This window comes from Chrysemys picta, unplaced genomic scaffold (genome assembly GCF_011386835.1).
Source record: "Chrysemys picta bellii isolate R12L10 unplaced genomic scaffold, ASM1138683v2 scaf547, whole genome shotgun sequence".
NCBI classification, from domain to species: domain Eukaryota; kingdom Metazoa; phylum Chordata; order Testudines; family Emydidae; genus Chrysemys; species Chrysemys picta.
This window is the reverse complement of record NW_027053254.1, coordinates 13,265-34,355: the sequence shown is the minus strand read 5'-3', so window position 1 is coordinate 34,355 and position 21,091 is coordinate 13,265. Positions and strand designations below refer to the sequence as shown.

The window sequence follows — 21,091 nt, the reverse complement described above, 5'->3', positions numbered from 1 at the left end:
CCATATTTCAGCAAGCAAAAAAGAGGATGGGAGGAGCCCCGCCCTAGCCCCTCCCACTTCCCGCCCCCCCCAGAACCCCCGACCCTCCCCCCGTTCCTTGTCCCCTGACTGCCCCCTCCTGGGACCCCTGCCCCTAACTGCCCCCCAGGACTCCACTCCCTATCTAAGCCTCCCTGCCTCTTGTCCCCTGACTGCCCCAACCCTTATCCACCCCCCCACCCCCAGACAGACCCCTGGGACTCCCACGCCCCATCCAACCACTCCCCACCCCCTGACAGCCCCCCCCCAGAACTCCCAACCCATCTAAACCCCTCTGCTCCCTGTCCCCTGACTGCTCCGATCCCTCTCCCCACTCCTGCCCCCTGACAGCTCCCCCCCAGAACTCCCAGTCCCCACCCCCCTGCTCCTTGTCCCCTGACTGCCCCCTCCTGGGACCCCTGCTCCTAACTGCCCTCCAGAACCCCACCCCCTACCTAAGACTCCCTGTTCCTTGTCCCGTAACTGCCCCCTCCACACACTGGGGCTGTGTTACCTGGCGGGTTTAGTGATTGGCCTGGAGATCTCTGCAGATTTGTCTAACTTGAGCTGCCAATCATTGGATCGTGTTAGACGTTTGTCTGTTAGACTGAAGAGCCCATTATCAAATATTTGCTCCCCGTGTAGGTACTTACAGACTGTCATCAAGTCACCCTGTAACCTTCCCTTCGTTCAGCTGAACTAATTGAGCTCCTTGAGTCTCTCACTGTCAGGCATGTTTCCCAATCCTCCAATCACTCTTGTGGCTCTTCTCTGACCCCTCTCCAATTTATCAACATTCTCCTTGAATTGTGGGCACCGGACCTGGACACAGGATCCCAGCAGCGGTCGCACCAGTGCCAAATACAGAGGGAAATTAACCTGTCTAACAACTGGAGTTTACCCTGTTTCTACATCCCAGGATGGCATTAGCCCTTTTGACCCCAGCGTCGCTCTGGGCGCTCATGGGCAGCTGATTACCCTGACTGCCAAGTCTTTTCCAGAGTCACCGCTTCCCAGGTTAGAGCCCCCCATGCTGTGAGTGTGGCCTGCATTCTTTGTTCCTAAACATAGAACTGTATGGAAATGTAGATTGTTCCCTTGCACCCAGCTTCCCAAGTCACCGGGTCGCTCTGTATACGCCAGTCTCCCTGCCCAGAGCCCCAACACTCTGCAGTCAGTGCCCACTAGGGAACTAGCAACAAATCTGCTCTGTAGATTTGGCAAGTCTTTGCTCTCCAGCACTGCAGAAAGCTTTCCAGAGCTCACCTCCCTTCCCTGAACGTGGGACAGCGTGGGGTGGTGGGTGGTCCAGTGGGCTGGGGCTCAGCACACCTGGGTTCTACTCCCAGTTCTGCAGTAAGACTTTGGGCAAGTCACTTCCCCCTCTGTGCCTCAGTTTCCCTTCCATGCCTTGTCTCTTCTAGTTAGCTCGTGAGTTCTCTGGGGCAGGGACTGGCTCTCACTGTGTGTGTGCAGCACCGGGCACAAGGGGGCCTGATCTCAGGTGGTGTCCCTGGGTGCTAATGCTGATGGAGCCTTTCAGTGCACTGGCGCGTGACACTGGGGCACTGACCACAGGCCCTGCACTGCGCTCCCCGGCTGGAGCCCTGCACACCATCAAGTCCGCAGTAGGACGACATGGCTGCCGAGCCCACATGTTACAGGCCCTGCGCTTTGCTCCCCAGTCGGAGCCTTGAAGGAGCTTGGAGCCTGGCTGGCATTTCCCCACATTGTCTCCCCAGGAGATGCTTCAGCACGAGTCCGTCGACTCCCTGACCGACATGGTGCGTCAGCAAGCGATGCTCACCATCATGGAGATGAGGTACCCAGCCTGCCCGGCCCAGCCAGTGCTGTGTGCAGCCAGACACGCCAGCCTCTTGGCATGGCCAGTTCTCCAGGGCATTCCCCCCTCTGCTCCTCCCCCATCTTCTGATTCCGCCGGGCACGTGGCAGCAGGTGATGGTGCTGGTGCATGTGGGCTGGCACCAGTGGGTAGATGGTGGAGGATTCTTCGGTGCCTGGCGACCTCTCCACGTGGCCTTAGGAAGATGTGGGGGAGGGAGTGAGGGGGTTAGGACTGGTCCCCTCTGGGACCCCGCAGGAGATGGCTCTGGGGGGAGAGGGGCAGTTGGGTGCTGCTGGAGCGGAGCAACCGAAGTCACTGCCAGCTGTGCCAGCTGCGTCACACGGCAGCTCAGCGACCCCCTGTGGCTGAGAAGTTGGGCAGGCTGAGCCCTGGCCCGTGGCACTGCCTGTGCCATGGGGGGCTCTCTCTCAGCGCCGCTGGTGCCCTGCTCTGAGCTTCCCAGAAGCCTGCCCATCAGGCGTCCGGAGGTGGCAGATGCTGCGGGCTGGAGCTGGGCTCTCGCTGTTGGCTCAATAGGTTCCCCAGGAATGGGAGGGGGAGGCAGGGCAGGCGCTGGAGCGGCTCTCCCCACTGGGCACTGGCTTCCTGACAGCGGGGCAGGGGACGGCATTGGCCACGATCCTGTCTCTGCTGGGGCGGAGGGGGGTGATTTGCGTCAGCAGTGGGCGTAGCTGCCACCTGCCACGAGGGGCGTGGCTCTGTCCTGCAGGGGGCAAGTAGTCACCTGGTACCTCATTGCATGTGCTGGGGCCATGCTCTGGCAGTGGGGGTGAAGAGGTTAATGCTGTCTGGGCTGTCTCCACCTTCCTCCCCCCCTGCACACAGCTGGGTGCCCTGTCCAGCAGGCTGAGAGCCCTGGGCAAGGGGCAGGGCTTGGATCCCTGCCTGGATTCTGCCCTGCTGCGGGCTGATGCAGCATCTCTCTGCTGGCCCGGACTGTGCAGCCGCAGTGCAGACAGCTGTGGTGGAAGAGTCTCTTTGCCCCCAGCGGGACAGGACTGGCAGGCTCCTTTGCACTGTGGCCACTTGGTTCAGAGGCACTTTGGTGCCAGCAGGCTCTAGTCTCCCGTCCGTGCCGTTTGTGGGATGTCATTTCTCGGTGAAGCGCAGCGATCTCTGCCCCAGCTGGTGAGTCCTGGTGGGGTCACAGCAGACAGCTGCAGACTGCACTAATTCCCTGCCTGTTGGTATGAGAGAAGGCAGCACCAGCTCCCTCCACCGCCCCCTGACCTGTTCTCGTCTGCCACCCACCAGTTGGAGCCCCCTCAGGTGTTTCCATGTCCTGGGAGCCTGACGCCAACATTAGCGCGTCAGTCCCGCCTCAGCCCTCCAATCCGCACGTGTTTCTTCTCTTAGCAGAGTGAAGCCACCGCTGCAGGACCTGGAACGATCCAGCCTGCTCACAGCCTGCTTCTCCAGCGTCTTCTCCCTGCCTCCAGCAGAGACCATGCAGGGCGAGGAGGCTGCTCTCTACACCAAGGTAAGCCCCAAACCGGCCACGCAGAGCCACCCGAAACCAAGTGGGAATCCTGCCGGTCTCTCGTGTACCTGTCCCCCGGGTAACCTGGCACTGGCACATGAGTATAATAATCACAGCTCCTCGGCAGGACTTCAGCTCAGGACCTGCAGCACCAAAGCACAGGCCCCACCACTGCAGATAAAGGAGTAACTCCCTCATAGGGTAGCAGTAGTAGGCATTTCTCCTTCACATGCACCGACAATTAGTGGGGAACAGACACTCCCTTCACAAGCACATTCATCCCCAGTGCGTGGCGGGGGGCACAGGCCTGTGATTGGCTGCTTCAGACGCACACAGGCCAGAGGAACCGAAGCTTGGCTGGAAATCTCCCCTCCAAATGTGCAGTCCTTTCTGACTCTTCCAGTGGGTTAGACTCCATGCAGTGGCCTTTCTGGGGACAGCAAAGGCAGGTGGTGTCCTGTTGCCAGGAGTTTGCAGTAGGTCCCCTGTGGGTACAAGTGAGTGGGTGAGCTGGAATACCAGGTGCTGCCGTGGCCTGGGGGGTGTCACATGCCAGGGCCTTGGTTCATCTCCTGGCTGGGTAACGCCACTTGCTCTGGTGTCTCCTCTGCTCTGCACACAGACTCTGAGAGCCATGGATCAGATGCTGAAGGCCTTGGCGTGTGAGAATCAGGAGCCCAGACTTCTGGTGGTGGAGAAGATCTTGGAGGTCTGGAGGCGTGGGGGCAGGAAGGGGACTAGTCCTGTAGCTGGGGTGGGGCTCAGGGACCAAGACTCCATTTAATCACAAGCATGGGACACTCCCCCTCCTCTTCCCCTCCCCCCCTGGTGCCTTTGGCTCCTCAAAGTACGTTCTATACAAAGGTTCTTGGGCTGGAGGGCCAAGTGCCCCCGCTATATCTGAAAAACGTCTGCATGGGGTGGGGGTGGAGGAGTGCAGGATCTGTCGTGTTTTCCACTGAGCCCCCATCTGACCCTGGCATTCATTTGTGTTCACCATGGGCCCCACCAACCTGGCCAGAGCCCAGAGCGAGATTCCCCCAACGTTCTAGTTCTGGGGCCACAGGAAGTAGATTCTGTGGGTGGTTTGTGCTCCAAAAAGAGGGAAATGTCCTTGACAGAGATTCGGTCTCCTCGATTCCAGAGCCTGGGAAGAGGGAACACAGAAGTGCAGGGCTGGAAGGGATCTCAAGAGGTCATCTACTCCACCCCCTGCACTGAGGCAGGGCCAAGCATTCCTAGACCGTCCCTGATGAGTGTTTGTCCAGCCTGTTTTTTAAAACCTCCGTGATGGGGAGTCCACCACTTCCCTAGGTCACCTGTTCCAGTGCTTAGCCACCCTTAGACTTTTTCCTAATATTTAACCTAAATCTCCCTTGCTGCAGATTAAGCCCATTACTTCTTGTCCTACCTTCAGGGGACATGGAGAATAATTTGTCACCATCCTCTGTATAACAGCCCTTAACGTATTTGAAGACTGTTACCAGGTGCCCCCTCCGTCTTCTCAAGACGAAAATGCCCAGTTTGTTCAACCTTTCTTCACAGGTCAGGTTTTCTAAACCGCTGAGCACTTTTGTCGCTGTCCTCTGGACTGGCCCCAGTTTGTTCACATCTTTCTTAAAGCGTGGTGCCCAGAACTGGACACAGTGCTACAAGCTAATACACCTCAGAATGACATTTCCCTTTTTCACAACAGCATCACACTGTTGATTCCTATTCAGTGTGAGACCCATGATAACCCCCAGATCCTTTTCTGCAGTACTGCCACCTAGCCAGTTATCCCTCACTTTGTTTTTATGCATTTGATTTTTCCTTCCTAAGTGCGTTACGTCACATTTGTTTTGACTGAATTTCATCTTGTTGACTTGAGACCAACTCTCCAATTTAGCAAGCTCATTTTGAATTCTAATCTGTCCTCCAAAGTGCTTGCAACCCTTCCCAGTTTGGTGTCATCTGCAAACTTTACAAGCATACTCTCCTCTCCGTTAACCAAGTTCTTAATGAAAATATTGACTAGTACTGGACCCAGGCACACCCCTGGGGAACCCCACTTGAGACACCCTTCCACTTTGCCAGCGAGTCAGTGATAACTCCTCTTTGAGTATGGTCTTTCCATCAGTTGTGCACCCACTTTATAGTAATCTCATCTGGATCATACTGGCTTAGTTGGCTTCTGAGAATGTCTTGTGGAACTGTGTCAAAAGCCTTACTAAACTTCATATACATCATCATATACTGCCTCCTTCCATCCACTAGGCAAGTAACCCTGTCAAAGAAGGAAATTAGCTTTGTTTGGCATGGTTTGTTCTGGACAAATCCATGGTGCTCTTCCTTATCACCCTATTATCTCCTCTGGGTTCTTACAAACTGTTTAATAAGTTGTTCAGTATCTTTCTGGGTACCAAAGTTAGGCTGACAGGTCTATAATTCCTTGAGGCCTCCTCGTTCCCCTTTTTGAAGATAGGTTCTGTGTCTGCCCTTCTCCAGTCCTCTGGGACCTCAGCCCTCCTAACGGTTCAGAGATTGCTTTGCCTAGCTCCATCTAGGGTGAATATCATGTGGCTCTGCCAGCTTGAATTCATCTAACTGTCCTAAATTGTCTTTTACCTGTTCTCTCCCGAGTCTGGCCTGTATTCCTTCCCCCTCGTTGTTAATATTGTGTTAAGCATCTAGTTGCCATTAACCTTTTTAGTGAAAACTGAAGCAAAAAAGGCATTAAACACCTTGGCTTTGTCTGTGTTATCCATTATTTGCTCTCCTTCCCTGCTGAGTAGTGGCCCCTCACTTTCCTTTGTCTTTCTCTTGCTCCGAATGCATTTATAGAGCTGCTTCTGATTGTCTTTTATGTCCCTTGCCAGTTAGAACTCATTTTTGCCTTCAGCTTTCTGATCTTCTCCCTATGTGCTTGTGCTATTTTTTGGTACTTCTCCTCAGCAATTTGTCCCAATTTGTTTCTCTCAGGCCCTGCTCCCCTGGACCGCATCCAAGGAGGTGCATGGGCGGCTGAGGGCAGTGGAAAGGATCACCTGCCTGATGAAATTCATGGCTTGTCAACTTGAATGCAAGGTGAGCAGCCTGTGACCCTGGCCGCCTCCTAACTGCACTGAGCAGCCTCGCGGTGCAGCGCTCCCTGGCAGGGAAAACCCGGGCCTAGAATAGTGACTCAGCAAGATCCTCGGTAGGAGTCCAATCTACCGAGCACTGATGTCGATGGGTCTGTCCTCTGACTCCAGTGGGCTTTGGGTCGAGCCCCATAATTCTGTCTCCAAGGACTCTCCCCGCTGTTCCCCTAGCACCAAAGTCTGCTCCACAGGGTCAGTGCATTTACACAGGATGGCCCTGAGAGCAGCCTCTGAACCCAGGTGTCTGTTCACCCCCTTTGTCAGTTGCCTGTGGGATGCTTTGGCATCAGCTCCTGCCAGGCTGCCAGAAGAACGCCCCCTGCTCTGGGTGCTCAGGGCCATTTAGCTGCTCCAGCTGCTCCATCCCCCCTGTGTCAAGGCCTCCCCTTCGGCAGCTGGAGGGGGGCGTTTGGATGATGTGCCCCCAGAGGCTGAACAGAAGGAGGGAGGTGGGAGGGGACACACCGAAAGGGATGGGAGGGACCAAAGGAGCCAGAGCACTGGGGAGTGGGTGTGGGGAGGCTGTGCAGACCCCTGGAGAGGAGGGCAAGGGGTTTGGTGCGAGGTGGGGAAGAGCAGGGAGCCAGCGCAGGTGCTGCAGGAGGGGCAAGGGAAGGTCTGGCAGGAGGGGGAGATGAGAGGACAAGGCTGCAGTAGAGAGCCGGCGGGAGAGAGCCGGCAGGCTGGGGATGGCGCAGGAAGGGAGGACTCTGGGGAACTCCAGGATGGAGTGAGAGAGGCGGGATGCAGAGCAGAGGAGTCCAAGGTGACCCCAAGCTCCTGGGCCTGAGGTCAATGGAGGGTGGGGGGTGGGAGAAGGGGCTGGGATTAGGCGCTTGCCCTTGAGATGGAGGCTGGACGATAGTTCTTTCGTTACCCGGGTCCCCACTCGGGAGCAAGGTTTGCTGACTTTGCTGACCAGATTTCCCCATCCCTGCTGAGCTTTCCTCATGATGGGCCCCACGGCTCCTCCTGCTCTCCTTGTCCCCAGTCTCTCTGCACTGGGCTCTGCCTCCCCCAGTTCTAACCCATTGCTAGGGCAATGCCAGGGGGACACGCTGCGCTAGGCCTGCAGGGGCGAGTGACTCCCTTTGCGCCCTCTCTCCATCAGGAAGCGGAGGAGTTCAGAGTCCTGGGCCAGCTGGTGGCGTGTGTCACTCTGTGCCATCCGGAGCAGGAGATCTGCCGATCGTCTATGGAGGCATTTTACCACCTCTACTCCTTCATGCTGCAGCTAAAATGTAAGAGCCATGGAGACCCTTGTCCTTCCTAAATACACTAACATGGGGTTTCCAAACATGGAAAACATATTTCTTGAACACTTCTGCCTTTTCTGCAACCTTTTAAAGAGTCTCCATCTAGTAATGAGCCTACACCACTGCTAAGATTTCTTTTGTTCCTAAATCACTTTTTTAAAAAAACCTCCTTATTATCCTTAGTCCTGCAAGCCATGGAGTTTCCCCTGATGTCTTTAGCTTCCCCTATCTATATGCTACTCTTCATAACTCACATAAGAATGGACATACTGACTCAGACCAATGGTTCATCTAGCCCAGTATTGTGTCTTCTGATAGTGGCCAGTACCTCATGCTTCAGAGGGAATGAACTGAACAGGGAAATTTTGAGTGATCCATCCCCTGACATCTAGTCCCAGCTTCTGGTAGTCAGAGGTTTAGGGACATGCAGAGTATGGGTTTGCATGCCCTGATTATCTTGAACCCAATTATACTTTTAGCCTTCACAACATCCCACGGCAACAATTTCCACAGGTTGCCTGTGCATTGTGTGCAGAGATACCTTCTTCTGTTCGTTTTTAACTTGCTGCCTATTCATTTCATAAAGTGACCCGTAGTTCTCGTGTTATGTGCAGGGGTAAATAACACTTTCCTATTCACTTTCTTCACACCAGTCATGATTTTATAGACCTCTATCATATCCCCCGTTAGTCATCTCTTATCTAAACTAAATGGTCCCAGGTCTATACTACAGACCTATATTGTTATAACGACATTGCTCAGGGGTGTGAAAAATCCACACCCCTGTCGCAGGAGCACCTCTCCCACTGACCTAGCTAGCGCCTCTCCGGGAGGTGGATTAAGAGCTTGTTGGCATAGGAACATCTTCACTTAAATGCTACAGCGCCAGTGCAGCTACGGCGTGTGCTGTACCCAACCAAAAGAGTGAGAACTCTGTTATTCTCCGACAGGCGATACAGTGTTTGAAGTGTAGACTTGCCCCCAGTCTTTTTCATCCTTCCTCATATGGAAGCTGTTCCATCCCCCTAATCATTTTTGTCGCCCTTCTCTGCACCTTTTACAGTTCTGGTATATCTGTTTTGAGATGGGGCGACCAGAACTGCACGCAGTATTCAAGGTGTGGGCGCACCATGGATTTATATAGAGACATTATGATATTTTTCTGTTTTATTATCTATCCCTTTCCTAATGGTTCCCAACATTCTGTTTGCTTTTTTAACTGCCACTGCACGTTGAGTGGATGTTTTCAGAGAACTATTTACGATGACTCCAAAATCTCTTTCTGCATCCGAAGAAGTGGGCTGTAGTCCACAAAAGCTTATGCTCTAATAAATTTGTTAGTCTCTAAGGTGCCACAAGTACTCCTGTTCTTCTTTTTGCGGATACAGACTAACACGGCTGCTACTCTGAAACCTTTCTTGAGTGGTAATTTAAACCCCATAATTTTGTATATATAGTTGGGATTATGATTTCCAATGTGCATTACTTTGCATTTATCAACATTGAATTTCATCTGCCATTTTGTTGTCCAGTCCCCCAGTTTTGTGACATCCCTTTGTAGCTCTTCGCAGTCTGCTTTGGATTTAACGATCTTGAGTCATTTTGTATCATCTGCAAATTTTGCCACCTCACTGGTTACCCCTTTTTCTGGATCATTTATGACTATGTTGAACTACACTGGTCTCAACACAGATCCTTGGGGGGGACCCTGCTATTTACCTCTCTCCACTGCGAAAACTGACCATTTATTCCTGTCCTTTGCTTCCTATCTTTTAACCACTGACCCATGAGAGAACCTTCCCTCTTATCCATGACAGCTTCCTTTGGTTAAGAGCCTTTGGTGAGGGACCATGTCAAAGGAGTCCAAGGACACTATATCTACTGGATCACCCTTCTCCACATTCTTGTTGACCCCTTCAAAGAATTCTAGTAGATTGGTGAAGCATGATTTCCTTTTACAAAAGCCATGTTGACTCTGCCCCAACATATTGTGTTCACCGACGTGTCTGATAATTCTGTTCTTTCCTATAGTTTCAACAATTTGCCTGGTACTGAAGTCAGGCTTACCAGGGATCACATCTGGAGACTTTTTTAAAATTCACTGTCACATTAGCTATCTCATACAGAGGCCGATTTAAATGCTAGGTTACATACCACAGGGCACATAAGTCTGTCTGGATGTCTCGTGAGAGCTGCAACCTTTGCACCAGGCAGGCAATTTACCATGTGGTTCTCCCAGCCATCACAAACCAAACTGCTTATATGTCTATTGATTGAATCCCCCATTATTATTACCAGGCTTTTCTTTGTAACTGGGGTTCCTACCTCAATTTGAGAGGACATCATGACTTCATCTGGAAGGTGGGTCCCAACTATGGGATCGTCTCCCTCTGCTCTAGCTCGATGTTCTCCTTCCCTGAAACTTTCACCCTCCTCAGCAGCACAGAGGCTGTCAGACTGGGGGTGGGACCACTCTACTGTGTCCCTAAAAGTCTCCTCTATGTACCTCGCTGCCTTCCTTGGCTCCACCAGTTCAGCCCCTCTGGCCTCCTGGTCTCCGAGGGCCAGTAGCTCCTTGGGCCAAATGCCCACATATGCTACCTGCCCATAGGGCTGGTAATCATACATGCTGCATTCAGTGCAATCAACTGGAGAGCCCCATGCTGCTGCTGCCCTTCTGCCTGGTTTATTTTTACTCTTCCAGGGGGGTTAGTTTGTTTAGTTTTGTTTCTGGGGAGGGGGTTATTGGCCTGAGTTTACAGTATGGTTGTTAGATGTACTTGTCTCTCACACACCCTCTCTAAACTTTCTTGCAAAACTCCCGTTTGCTAACCGAACATCTGATTTATATTGCCTGCTGTCTGTTTCCCCTCCCTGGCTCAGCCTCAATGATGGTGGCTGTCAAGGCTGCTTCCCCACTCTGAACTTTAGGGTACAAATGTGGGGGCCTGCATGAAAACTTCTAAGCTTAACTACCAGCTTAGGTCTGGTCCGCTGCCACCATCCCAAAGCTAATTCCCTTCCCTGGATAGCCTTGAGAGACCTTCACCAATTCCCTGGTGAATACAGATCCAAACCCCTTGGATCTTAAAACAAGGAGAAATTAACCATTCCCCTCCTTCCTCCCACCAACTCCTGGTGGATCAAGATCCAAACCCCTTGGATCTTAAAACAAGGAAAAATCAATCAGGTTCTTAAAAAGAAATTAATTACCTTTTTAATTCAAGAAAAAAGGTAAAAATCATCTCCGTAAAATCAGTATGGAAAATAACTTTACAGGGTAATCAAACTTAAAGAGCTCAGAGGACCTCCCTCTAGCCTCAGGTTCAAAGCATAGCAATAAAGATAAACACTCTAGTAAAAGGTACATTTACAAGTTGAGAAAACAAAGTAAAACTAAGACGCCTTGCCTGGCTTTTTACTTACAAGTTTGAAATATGAGAGACTTGTTTAGAAAGATGGGGAGAACCTGGATTGATGTCTGGTCCCTCTCAGTCCCAAGAGCGAACGAACTCCCAAACAAAGAGCACAAACAAAAGCCTTCCCCCCGCCAAGATTTGAAAGTATCTTGTCCCCTTATTGGTCCTTTGGGTCAGATGCCAGCCAGGTTACCTGAGCTTCTTAACCCTTTACAGGGAAAAGGATTTTGGAGGCTCTGGCCAGGAGGGATTTTATAGTACTGTACACAGGTCAGCTGTTACACCCTTCCCTTTATAGCTATGACACTGGCGAACAGTGAAGAGCATCGGCAGCTCCTCAAGGACAAGCAAATCCTGTACGGCTCCTGGGACACCTTGTTCACCAACACCAGCGATATCACATGGGTAAGTACAGTCAGTGCTTCACGGGATTGTTGTGCGCAGAGTTATCAGGAGTCAGAAATTAGCACCCTAAGAGTCGGGGGAAGGGACAGACCCAGGCGTGTGACTGAGCCCATTCATCTGGGTCAGAGCCCTGCCTATGGCCCACTCTACCTCATAGAATCATAGACCTCAGGAGATCATCTAATCCAACGCCCTGCTCAAAGCAGGACCAACCCCAACTAAATCATCACAGCCAGGTCTTTGTCAAGCCGGGCCTTAAAAACCTCTAAGGATGGAGATTCCACCACCTCCCCAGATAACCCATTCCAGTGCTTCACCCACCCTCCTAGTGAAATCATTTTTCCTAATATCCAACCTAGACCTTCCCCACTGCAACTTGAGACCATTACTCCTTGTTCTCTCATCTGCCACCACTGAGAACAGCCTAGCTCCATCCTCTTTGGAACCCCCCACCCCCTGCAGGTAGTTGAAGGCTGCTGTCAAATCCCCCCTCACTCTTCTCTTCTGCAGACTAAATAAGCCTAGTTCCCTCAGTCTCTCCTCATAAGTCATGTGCCCCAGGCCCCTAATCATTTTCGTTGCCCTCTGCTGGACTCTCTCCGATTTGTCCACATCCTTTCTCTTGTGGGGGGCCCAAAACTGGATGCAATACTCCGGATGTGAACTCACCAGTGCCGAATAGAGGGGAATAATCACTTCCCTCAATCTGCTGGCAATGCTTCTACTAATGCAGCCCAATATGCCTCCCTACATGCCACATCCCAAGATGCACTGGGGCTCATCCAAACCTGATCCCAGCTCCTTGTCAGGCGTGGTGGGAGCTTCCCCAGAGATTAATGCAACAAAAGGCATCATTGCATCTGTGCACCAGTGCCAGCCCCTGCTGAGAACTAGAGAGTGTATCCGTGCTGTGCAGTATTGTGCCCCCGTGGACTGCCCGGCTGGCCTCTGCCATGCACGGCAGTTCCTGATTGCTGACTGGATACTGTGCTGCCCAGGTGCAGTAACCCAGCCCTGTCCCGGCAGAGTGGGGTTTGCCTGCACTCCTGGCTGGGCCAGTCCTGGCTGCTCGGCCACTGACTGGAACCGCGCTGGGCAGCAAAAATGGTTTCACTGGCGGGTTTGTTTCAGATGTTTGGGAAGTACTTCAACGGATCCGAGCGCATGGACTTCCTCTGCACTGCTATTGATAGCATGAAAGATACCAGCGTCCATGACTCGGTGGTGGCCAGGCACATGCTGCATGAGATCCTGATGGTCCCCGGCCCAAGGCTGGAGAGGGTAAGAGCTGCAGTGAGAACACCCTGCTGGGGGAGCCCATCCGTGGGAGACTCTAGGTGTTATTGGGGGGCAGGTCTCTGGCTTGTGCAATGTGGGGGGGAGGGGGGGTCAGTCTAGGTCAGGGGTCTCAAACACACGGCGCATGGGCCACATGCGGCCCGCGAGGTAATTTTCTGCAGCCCGCGAGCCCCTCGCAGCCCCCGCTCCTGCCCTCCCCCAGCGTTTACCTAGAGCGGCTCTGGCCCGATGTGCACTGGGGCAGGGCAGACTCCCTGCCTGCCTGCCCTGCCCCCGCGCCGTGCCGGGAAGCGGCCGGAACATGGGGAAGAGGGGGCACATTGCTGTGTGTGTTGATGTTGCTTCAGGCACCGCCCCCAGCAGCTCCCATTGCCCGCGTTTCCCCATTCCCGGCCAATGGGAGATGCTGGGGGCGGTGCCTGAAGCAACAGCAATACATACATCCCGGAGCAGCGCGGGGGCGGGGCAGGGCAGGCCAGAGCCCGCCCCCCGAACTCCTCCTGCAGCCGAACGCCCTGCCCTGAGGCCCTTGCCGCATCCTGCACCCTGACCCCCTGCCACAGCCCTCCTGCACCCCAACCCACTGCCCTGAGCCCCCGCCGCACCCTGACCCCCTGCCCTGAGCCCCTGTCGCACCCCACACCCCTCCTGCACCCCAACCCCCTTCCCTGAGCCGCCTGACGCACCTTGCACTCCTCCTGCACCCCAATCCACTGCCCTGAGCCCCCTGCTGCACCCCTCTTGCACCCCAATCCCCTGCCCTGACTCCCTGCAGCACCCCTCACCCTTCCTGCACCCCACACCCCAACTCCCTGCCCTGAGCCCCTGCCACACCCCACACCCCTCCTGCACCCCCTGGGGGCAGGGAGGGGGCGGAGTTGGGGTGGGGATTTCGGGGAAGGGGTTGGAATGGGGGCAGGGAAGGGGTGGGAAGAGGCGGGGCAGGGGTGGGGCCTCATGGAAGGGGTGGAGTGGGGGTGGGGCAGAGGGCGGCGGGGGGGAGGTGTCAGTAATGCGGCCCTCGGGCCAATGTACTAGTCCTCATGTGGCCCTTGTGGTCATTTGAGTTTGAGACCCCTGGTCTAGGTGATCACCATGGCCGCTTGTGGCCTTGCAGTCTATGAATCGATAGGCTGGGAACTGGTCCTGTGCTCTAGGTCTGGGGCTGGCAAAGACGATCTGGGAGGGCAGATGGCTTTCAGGTGCAGCAGGTCCCTGGCACCCCAGATCAATAGCAGTGCGAGGAAGCCGAGGCCCCCATCTCCTCATTTCCCTTCCAGGTGTCGGAGGCTGTGATGAGCATTTACAAGAACCTGGACTCCATCAGCGAGCCGCTGTCCCGGAAGGAGCTGTTCAGGACCCTTCTCATGCTGGGCAACCAGTACAGCGAGGAGGTGGTCAGAACCCTGCTGGGCTGCTCGCTGTCATGTGACAGGTACGGGGCTGGGGCTGCCGTCGCTTGCGCTCCGGGTCCCCCGGACTGGTCCCGCTGCCAGGGACAGGGGAGTGCAGAACCTTCCAGAGATCTCCTTCTCCCTGCAGAGCTGCTGCTTCTCCTGGAGGGTTTTGCAGGCTGGCTTGCCCTGGAGACAGGCCAGCCTGCAAAACCCTGTATGGCATCCCTCAGCCTCCCCTGGGGCTGACACTCAGACCCGGTCCCCAGGCAGCCTGCACCAGCAGCAGTGGGAGGGCAACAAAGAGCTGGCTGGTGCAAGGAGTCCCAGCAGGGTGCCGGTGCCGGGGGGGGCGTGGTGCAGGAGGCTGGCGGGGCTCTGACCAAGTGCCGTTGGCTCTCTCCCTTTGCAGCGTTGCTGCGGAGATGTGGCGGATGCTGGCATCCCACTGCCAGAGCATAGAAAAGGTCCTAAAGGAGCTGCTCAACACGCTGCGGGAACAGCCGCTGCACCACCATCATGTCTCTCAGAGAGAGGCCCCCTTGGCTGTAAGTATCAGCCCCTGAAGCAAGGGAAGGAGCGCCGTGTGTCCCCATCACTGCCTGAGGGTGTCTCTCAGTCTCCCACTGGGTATAGTCATTGGGCCGAAGAGAGAGAGCGTGACTCTAGCCAGTGCTATAGTCGAGCCGGAACACGCCGAAACGCTCTCCTGGTGCTATTCAGCAGCACTCCTAGAACCACAGGGTGAGAAGGGATCGCAGGGTCAGCTCGTCCAGCCCCCTGCCACGAGGCAGGACTTGTTGTGTCTAACCCACCCCAGACAGATGGCTCCAGCCTCCTTCTGAAAACCTCCAGCGAAGGAGTTTCCACAAGCTCCCTAGGCGTCTGTCCCATCGTCCTACTCTTCTTACCGTTAGGAAGCTTTTCCTGAGGTTTAATCTACATCTGCTGTGCTGTAGTTTGACCCCATCGCCTCTTGTCCTGCCCTCTGTGGAAAGAGAGAACAACTTTTCTCCATCTTTTTTTTATGGCAGCCTTCCAAGTATCTGAAGACCGTTATCAAGTCCCCCCTTAATCTCCTCTTTTCCAAACTAAACATAGCCAGTTCCTTCAGCCTTTGCTTGTATGGCTTGTGTTCCGTCCCTCTGATCATCTTTGTTACTCGCCTCTGGATCCATTACAGTTTCTCCACATCCTTTCTAGACATTGGTGACCAAAACTGGACACTGTCCTCCAGCTGAGGCCTAACCAGTGCTGAGTAGAGCGGTACTATCGCCTCCCATAACTTGCATGCTATACCTCTGTTAATGCAACCTAAAATTGCATTTGCTTTTTTTGCAACAGCATCGCATTGCTGACTCATGCTGAGGTTGTGATCGACCACAGCTCCCAGATCCTTCTCAGAAGTGCCACGGCCAAGCTGGTTATCCCCCATTCTGTATCTGTGCATTTGATTTTTCTTCTCTAAATGTAGCACCTCACATTTGTCTTTGGTGAATTTCATTTTGTTGTCTATAGCCCGGTCCTCCAATTTACCATGATCCCTCGTAATTTTAGCTCTTTCCTCTAAAGTATTGGTGACTCCTCCTAGCTTTGTGTCATCTGCAAACTTGACCAGTTTGCTCTCTCTATCTACATCCAGGTCATTAATAAAGATGTGAAACAACACCAGACAACAATATTGTAATCGAGCCAGAACGCACATAGTAGGCAAGCTAAATGACATGATTCACATCTCCGGCACAACTGTCTGTTACAGCCAGCAGTCCTCTGATGCAGTGAAAAGAGCATTAGGAAATTCTTCTCTTCCTAACTACTTCTTTGAGAAGGCTAAAGGTGCTGACGAAGACAGTAGCAGCCGTGCTTCGACTGCAGACACAAACACAAAAACAGAGCTCTTCCTGTAATGGAGTTCACTGAGGTGGCTATTGCAGTGAGAACGAACTGTGAAGATTACCCTTCAACAGCCAAAGACCAGCTGGCATGAATTCTGGTTAGTGGATGCTGAAGAAGAGGGATTATCCTTGGTTGTCCTGCCATGATGGTAAGCTTGGATGCCTTAACGGTAGCAAAGTTTCATCAGGGTCTCTCCATAGCAGTAGGGTGGTGGTAGTTTTCTGTTTCTCCTTATGGACCTAGCTGAGAGTCCAGATTAACATCTCTGCCAATGAAGATAAAGGAACACAAAGATTCAACTGCAGGTAGCTTTACAGCTTTCAACAGAAGCAGAAACCTCAACTTTTGAAGATGAAGTGGTTAACATGACAAAATCAGAACTTGACACAACTGTGCAGGTAAAGCGAATGGCATATTACATTGCTAAACATGGCAGACCCTACTCGGATCGTCCCGATTTAACTGAATTCCACATACTGCATGGTGTAGATATTGGTATCGGTCTGTGTTCACAATTCAGTGCTACAGACATGCTAGACCCTATCTCATCTGCAATGCACCGAAAGCCTTGCAAATGACGAATGTGCGCTCAGATGCCGGAGAGTGACGGAAAGATAGCCATGTCTGTTGATGAATCAACTACTCTGAGCAATGAATCAACAGTTAGAATCTATTTAAAATGTGACACTTTGAAGGATGATTATCCTCACTTCATGTTTCTTGATCTGATTGCACTTCCACGTCAGACGGCTTCAGGCACTGTAGATTGTGAGCTGAAATGCCTCAATAAATCGAATTCTGATTACAATTACTCTTGTAGTATTTGCGAGTGGTGGTGCTAGTGTTATGCTTCGGAAGAACTCTGGCGTAGCGAGCTGTATTGTGAAGAAGTACCCAAATGTTCTAGCGAGGTAGTGTGTGAATCACAGGTTGGATTTGGCAGCTGCTGAAACGTTAAGTGAAGTAAGAGCTGTAAATCACTTGGAATTCTTTGACAAACTGTATACGCTTTACTGCCGGTCACCTGAAACCAAGAAAGAACAAGAAGAAGGTGTGAGTATCAGCAGAGGGAAAATTACTTTTTGTAGTGACCCATTATTCTTAGATAAAGTGAAAAGGAGGTAGGGCAGCTGTGCAACCGATTTGGAATAGTCAATGCCTAGCGTGACTTTCTTGACTATACTGGTCAGCTGAAACCTCTGTTCAGCTCCACGTGTGTGATTTCATGCAGCACGGCTGAGTGTGAGCGTGGATTTAGCCACATGACTATGATTGTGAATGGCAAATGTAGCAAGCGGCTTATTCCGCATATGTCATTGCTCATGTTTAGCAAGCTCCGTGGCCCTTCATGTTCCATGTGGCATCCTCTCAGCTGTGCCAGAACTTGGCTCAGACATCCTTGTTCTCCCTCTGATTCACAGACACATAAATTACAAGATGGAGAAAGACACTTTGTGGAAATACTTGTAGAAATTAGATAAATGCATTACAGCAGGCCTTTGCTACTTCAGCCCCTGTTATGCCTTGATGTATTTTGTGTTACTTGTGTAACCTACTAGCTAGTTTCAATTTAAAATAAACTTTTATTATTTCCGCCAGATAGAGTAATGTCTATAGTGCAGCAGCATGATTTATTTTGTATTTTCATTAGCCTATAGGCTAAAGTAAAAAGAAAACGTGCTACGCATTCATTGGGTTTTTCTCACTGTACTGTCTAGATTTAGATCTTTTACATAGTGTGTTGTGTACACATTAATGGCATTTCAGCATAATGATTTCAACAGTTAAAATGAATTGAATAGCTACTATAGGTGTGTGTGTGTGTGTGTGTGTGTGTGTGTGTGTGTGCGCGCGTGTATACCAGGGGTCGGCAACGTTTGGCACGCGGCTCGCCAGGGTAAGCACCCTGGCGGGCCAGGCCAGTTTATTTACCTGCTGACGCGGCGCGGGCGAGGGATGTGCTGGCCGCGGTTTCTCGCCGCCCCCATTGGCCCGGGATGGCGAACCGCAGCGAGTGGGGGCCGCAATCGGCCGAACCTGCTGCGTCAGCAGGTAAATAAACTTGCCTGGCCTGCCAGGGTGCTTACCCTGGCGAGCCGCGTGCCAAATGTTGCCGACCCCTGTGTACACAATTAAAAAAAAGAAAATCCAATACCTTGTTATTTTGGACAGCCAGCCTGTCTCCAGCCATGCCTGGTTTAGCCAAGTATTACTGTACCAGAAATTCAGTAGACAAATAAAATGTGAATTTGTATAATTCATGTTTATGAAAATCAATATTTTAGTGGCATTCCAGTACCTTCCGATTTTGGACTACACCACTGTCTCTAGCCGAGTGGTTAGGGCACCCAACTGGGAGACCCGGGGTCTAAACTCTGCTCCAATGACTATTTAAGTGTTCCCAAGTAGAGATAGATACCGAATTCCCTTTGGGGGTGGGGCTTAGGCCACACCCCTCTCCTCAGCATTTCCTATTGGCTGGTTTAGGCAGCTCCCCACTCTTAGCTTCATAGATTTCAAGGCCAGAAGGGACCTCTGTGATCATCTAGTCAGATCCCCTGCATGACACAGGCCAGAGAACTGCCCCCAGATCATTCCTAGAGCAGGTCTTTGAAGAAAAACATCCCATCGTGATTCAAAAATGGTCAGTGATGGAGAATCTATCACCACCCTGGGTAAATTGTTCCAATGATTAATTACTCTCACTGTGACGTGTATGCCTTATTTCCAATCTGAATGTCTACCTTCAACTTCCAGCCACTGGATCATGTTAGACCTTTCTCTGCTAGACTGAAAAGCCAATTACTAAATATTTGTTCCCCAGGGAAATACCTATAGACAGTAATCAAGTCATCCCTCAACCTTCTCTTTGTTAAGCTGAATAGATCGAGCTTCTTGAGTCTCTCACTGTGTAGGGTGACCAGATTTTATAGGGACAGTCCTGATTTTAGGGTCTTTTTCTTATATAGGCTCCTATTACCCCCCAACCCCCGTCCTGATTTTTCACACTTGCTGTCTGGTCACCCTATCACTATAAGACATGGTTTCTAATCCTTTAATCATTCTCACGACTCTTCTCTGAACCCTCTGCAATTTATCAACATTCTTCTTGCATTGTGGGCACTGGAACAGGACCCAGGATCCCAGCAGTGGGTCACACCAGTGCCAGATACTCCCACTCGAGATTCTTCTGTTTATTTATCCCAGGATCACATGAGCTCTTTTGGCCACAGCGCCACACTGGGAGCTCCTGTTCAGCTGATTATCCACCAGGACTCCCAGGCCCTTTTCAGAGTCTCTGCTTCCCAGGAGAGAATCCCCCGTCCTGTTCCTAGATGTATTCATTTACAATGAGCCATAGTAAAACACATACTGTTTGATTGCCCCCCAGTTTACCAAGCGATTCAGATCGCTCTGTATCAGTGACTTGTCCTCTTCATTATTTACCACTCACCCAATTCTTGTGTCAGCTGCAAATTTTATCAGTGATGATTTTATGTTTTCTTCCAGGTCATTGATAAAAATGTTAAATCGCGTAGGGCCAAGACCCGATCCCTGCGGGGACCACACTGGAAACACACCAGTGCAATGCTGATTCCCAGTTTACAATTACATTTTGAGACCTGTCAGCCAGTTTATAACCAATTCATGTGTGCCACGTTACTTTTGTATCCTTCTAGGATTCCGATCAAACTGGAGTGCGGCGCCAACTCAAGCGCCTTACAGAAGTCTACATACATTATGCCAATGCTATTTCCTTTCTCTACCAAACTTGTAATCTCATCGAAAAACAGATCGCAATTATCTTGGCTGGAAATATTTTCCATACACCCATGTTGATTTGCATTAATTAAATTATCTTCTTTAATTCTTTATTAATTTAATCTTGTACCAGCCGCTCCATTATCTTGCCTGGGATCGATGTCAGGCTGACAGGCCTGAAATTACCCAGGCCATCCCGTTTACCCTCTTTAACAATTGGCCCAACTGACTCTCCCTCTGGAGCGTATATGGAGCCTGGGCACTTAACTCAGGGCTGTGAGTCCACTGGGCAGCAGGGCACATGAAGCTAGGCATGGCAACGCTGAGCCGAAGTCCCTTCTGTGGTTCTAGCCAAGGTCACACAGGCTAGGAATTGAATCCAGCATCCCAGGCCTTAGCCCCCAGCCCACCCCTCCTCTCTAGGTGCCTCGGGGGAGCGTGGGAAGGGCGAAGGCCCTGCAGTGACATCTGTCTCCTGTTCTTGGCTGCAGGCCACCAGAGCCCTGTACGAGATCTTCAAGGAGCAGAACTGCAGGCAGCAGGTGAAGGAGCTCTTCCCTCAGCTCTCCATCGCCCTGCTATTCCAGATCACATACATAGTGGAGCTGTCCATGCATAACCAGGAGGACACGCCCGCACCCCTCAGCCCTGTCAGGTACCACCAGCCCGACACCCCACCTCGGTTCTGAACCGTCGCCCGCAGGCACGCGGCAGGGCCTGGCCTGGGCTTGCTCAGTAACAAGAGGCTCGCTCTGCATGCAGGTGTGCGGTGGATGCCATGCAAGCCTTGCTCCAATGTGCTGGCTACAGGGACCAGACCACGTTCATCCACAAGCAGGGTGGCTGGGGCATGCTCGTGAACGCCGACATGCACCACGAAGGCGTCTTGGTGCTTGCCCGGTGAGTGTCTTGTCCCTGGGGCTGCTGCCCAGAACTGACCGCAGTAGCATCTCCCGTCCCTGGGCCCAGGACACGGCCACATCGCCTTCCCCGCTGGGTGAGACGCGGCTCCCAATCGCCTGCGTGGAAGAGGCCACAGCCTCTGTGCCGTTGGCCGAGGGGTCAGTCGGCTACTTCTCCACCCTGCGCTGCCTGGCGTAAACCGCTTCCTGCGTGGCTCTGGCAGGCGTGGCTGGGCAAAGACAGCCTCCGTCGTGTCTGTCTGCAGCGTTG

The 21,091-nt window shown here is 52.4% G+C and overlaps 1 protein-coding gene across 1 annotated transcript; it reads left to right on the top strand.

Annotated features, from left to right (window-relative positions):
* Nucleotides 1–1,760: 1,760 nt before the first annotated feature.
* On the top strand, nucleotides 1,761–20,822 carry LOC135978931 (maestro heat-like repeat-containing protein family member 7; the record flags this gene model as incomplete). Its single annotated transcript, XM_065579632.1, has 11 exons — nucleotides 1,761–1,840; nucleotides 3,242–3,365; nucleotides 3,988–4,074; nucleotides 6,327–6,431; nucleotides 7,599–7,728; nucleotides 11,461–11,567; nucleotides 12,699–12,848; nucleotides 14,147–14,301; nucleotides 14,673–14,808; nucleotides 20,410–20,573; nucleotides 20,681–20,822. Coding segments are annotated over 11 exons (1,380 nt in total), but the record flags the coding sequence as incomplete, so codon positions are not given.
* Between the last annotated feature and the right edge of the window lie 269 nt (nucleotides 20,823–21,091).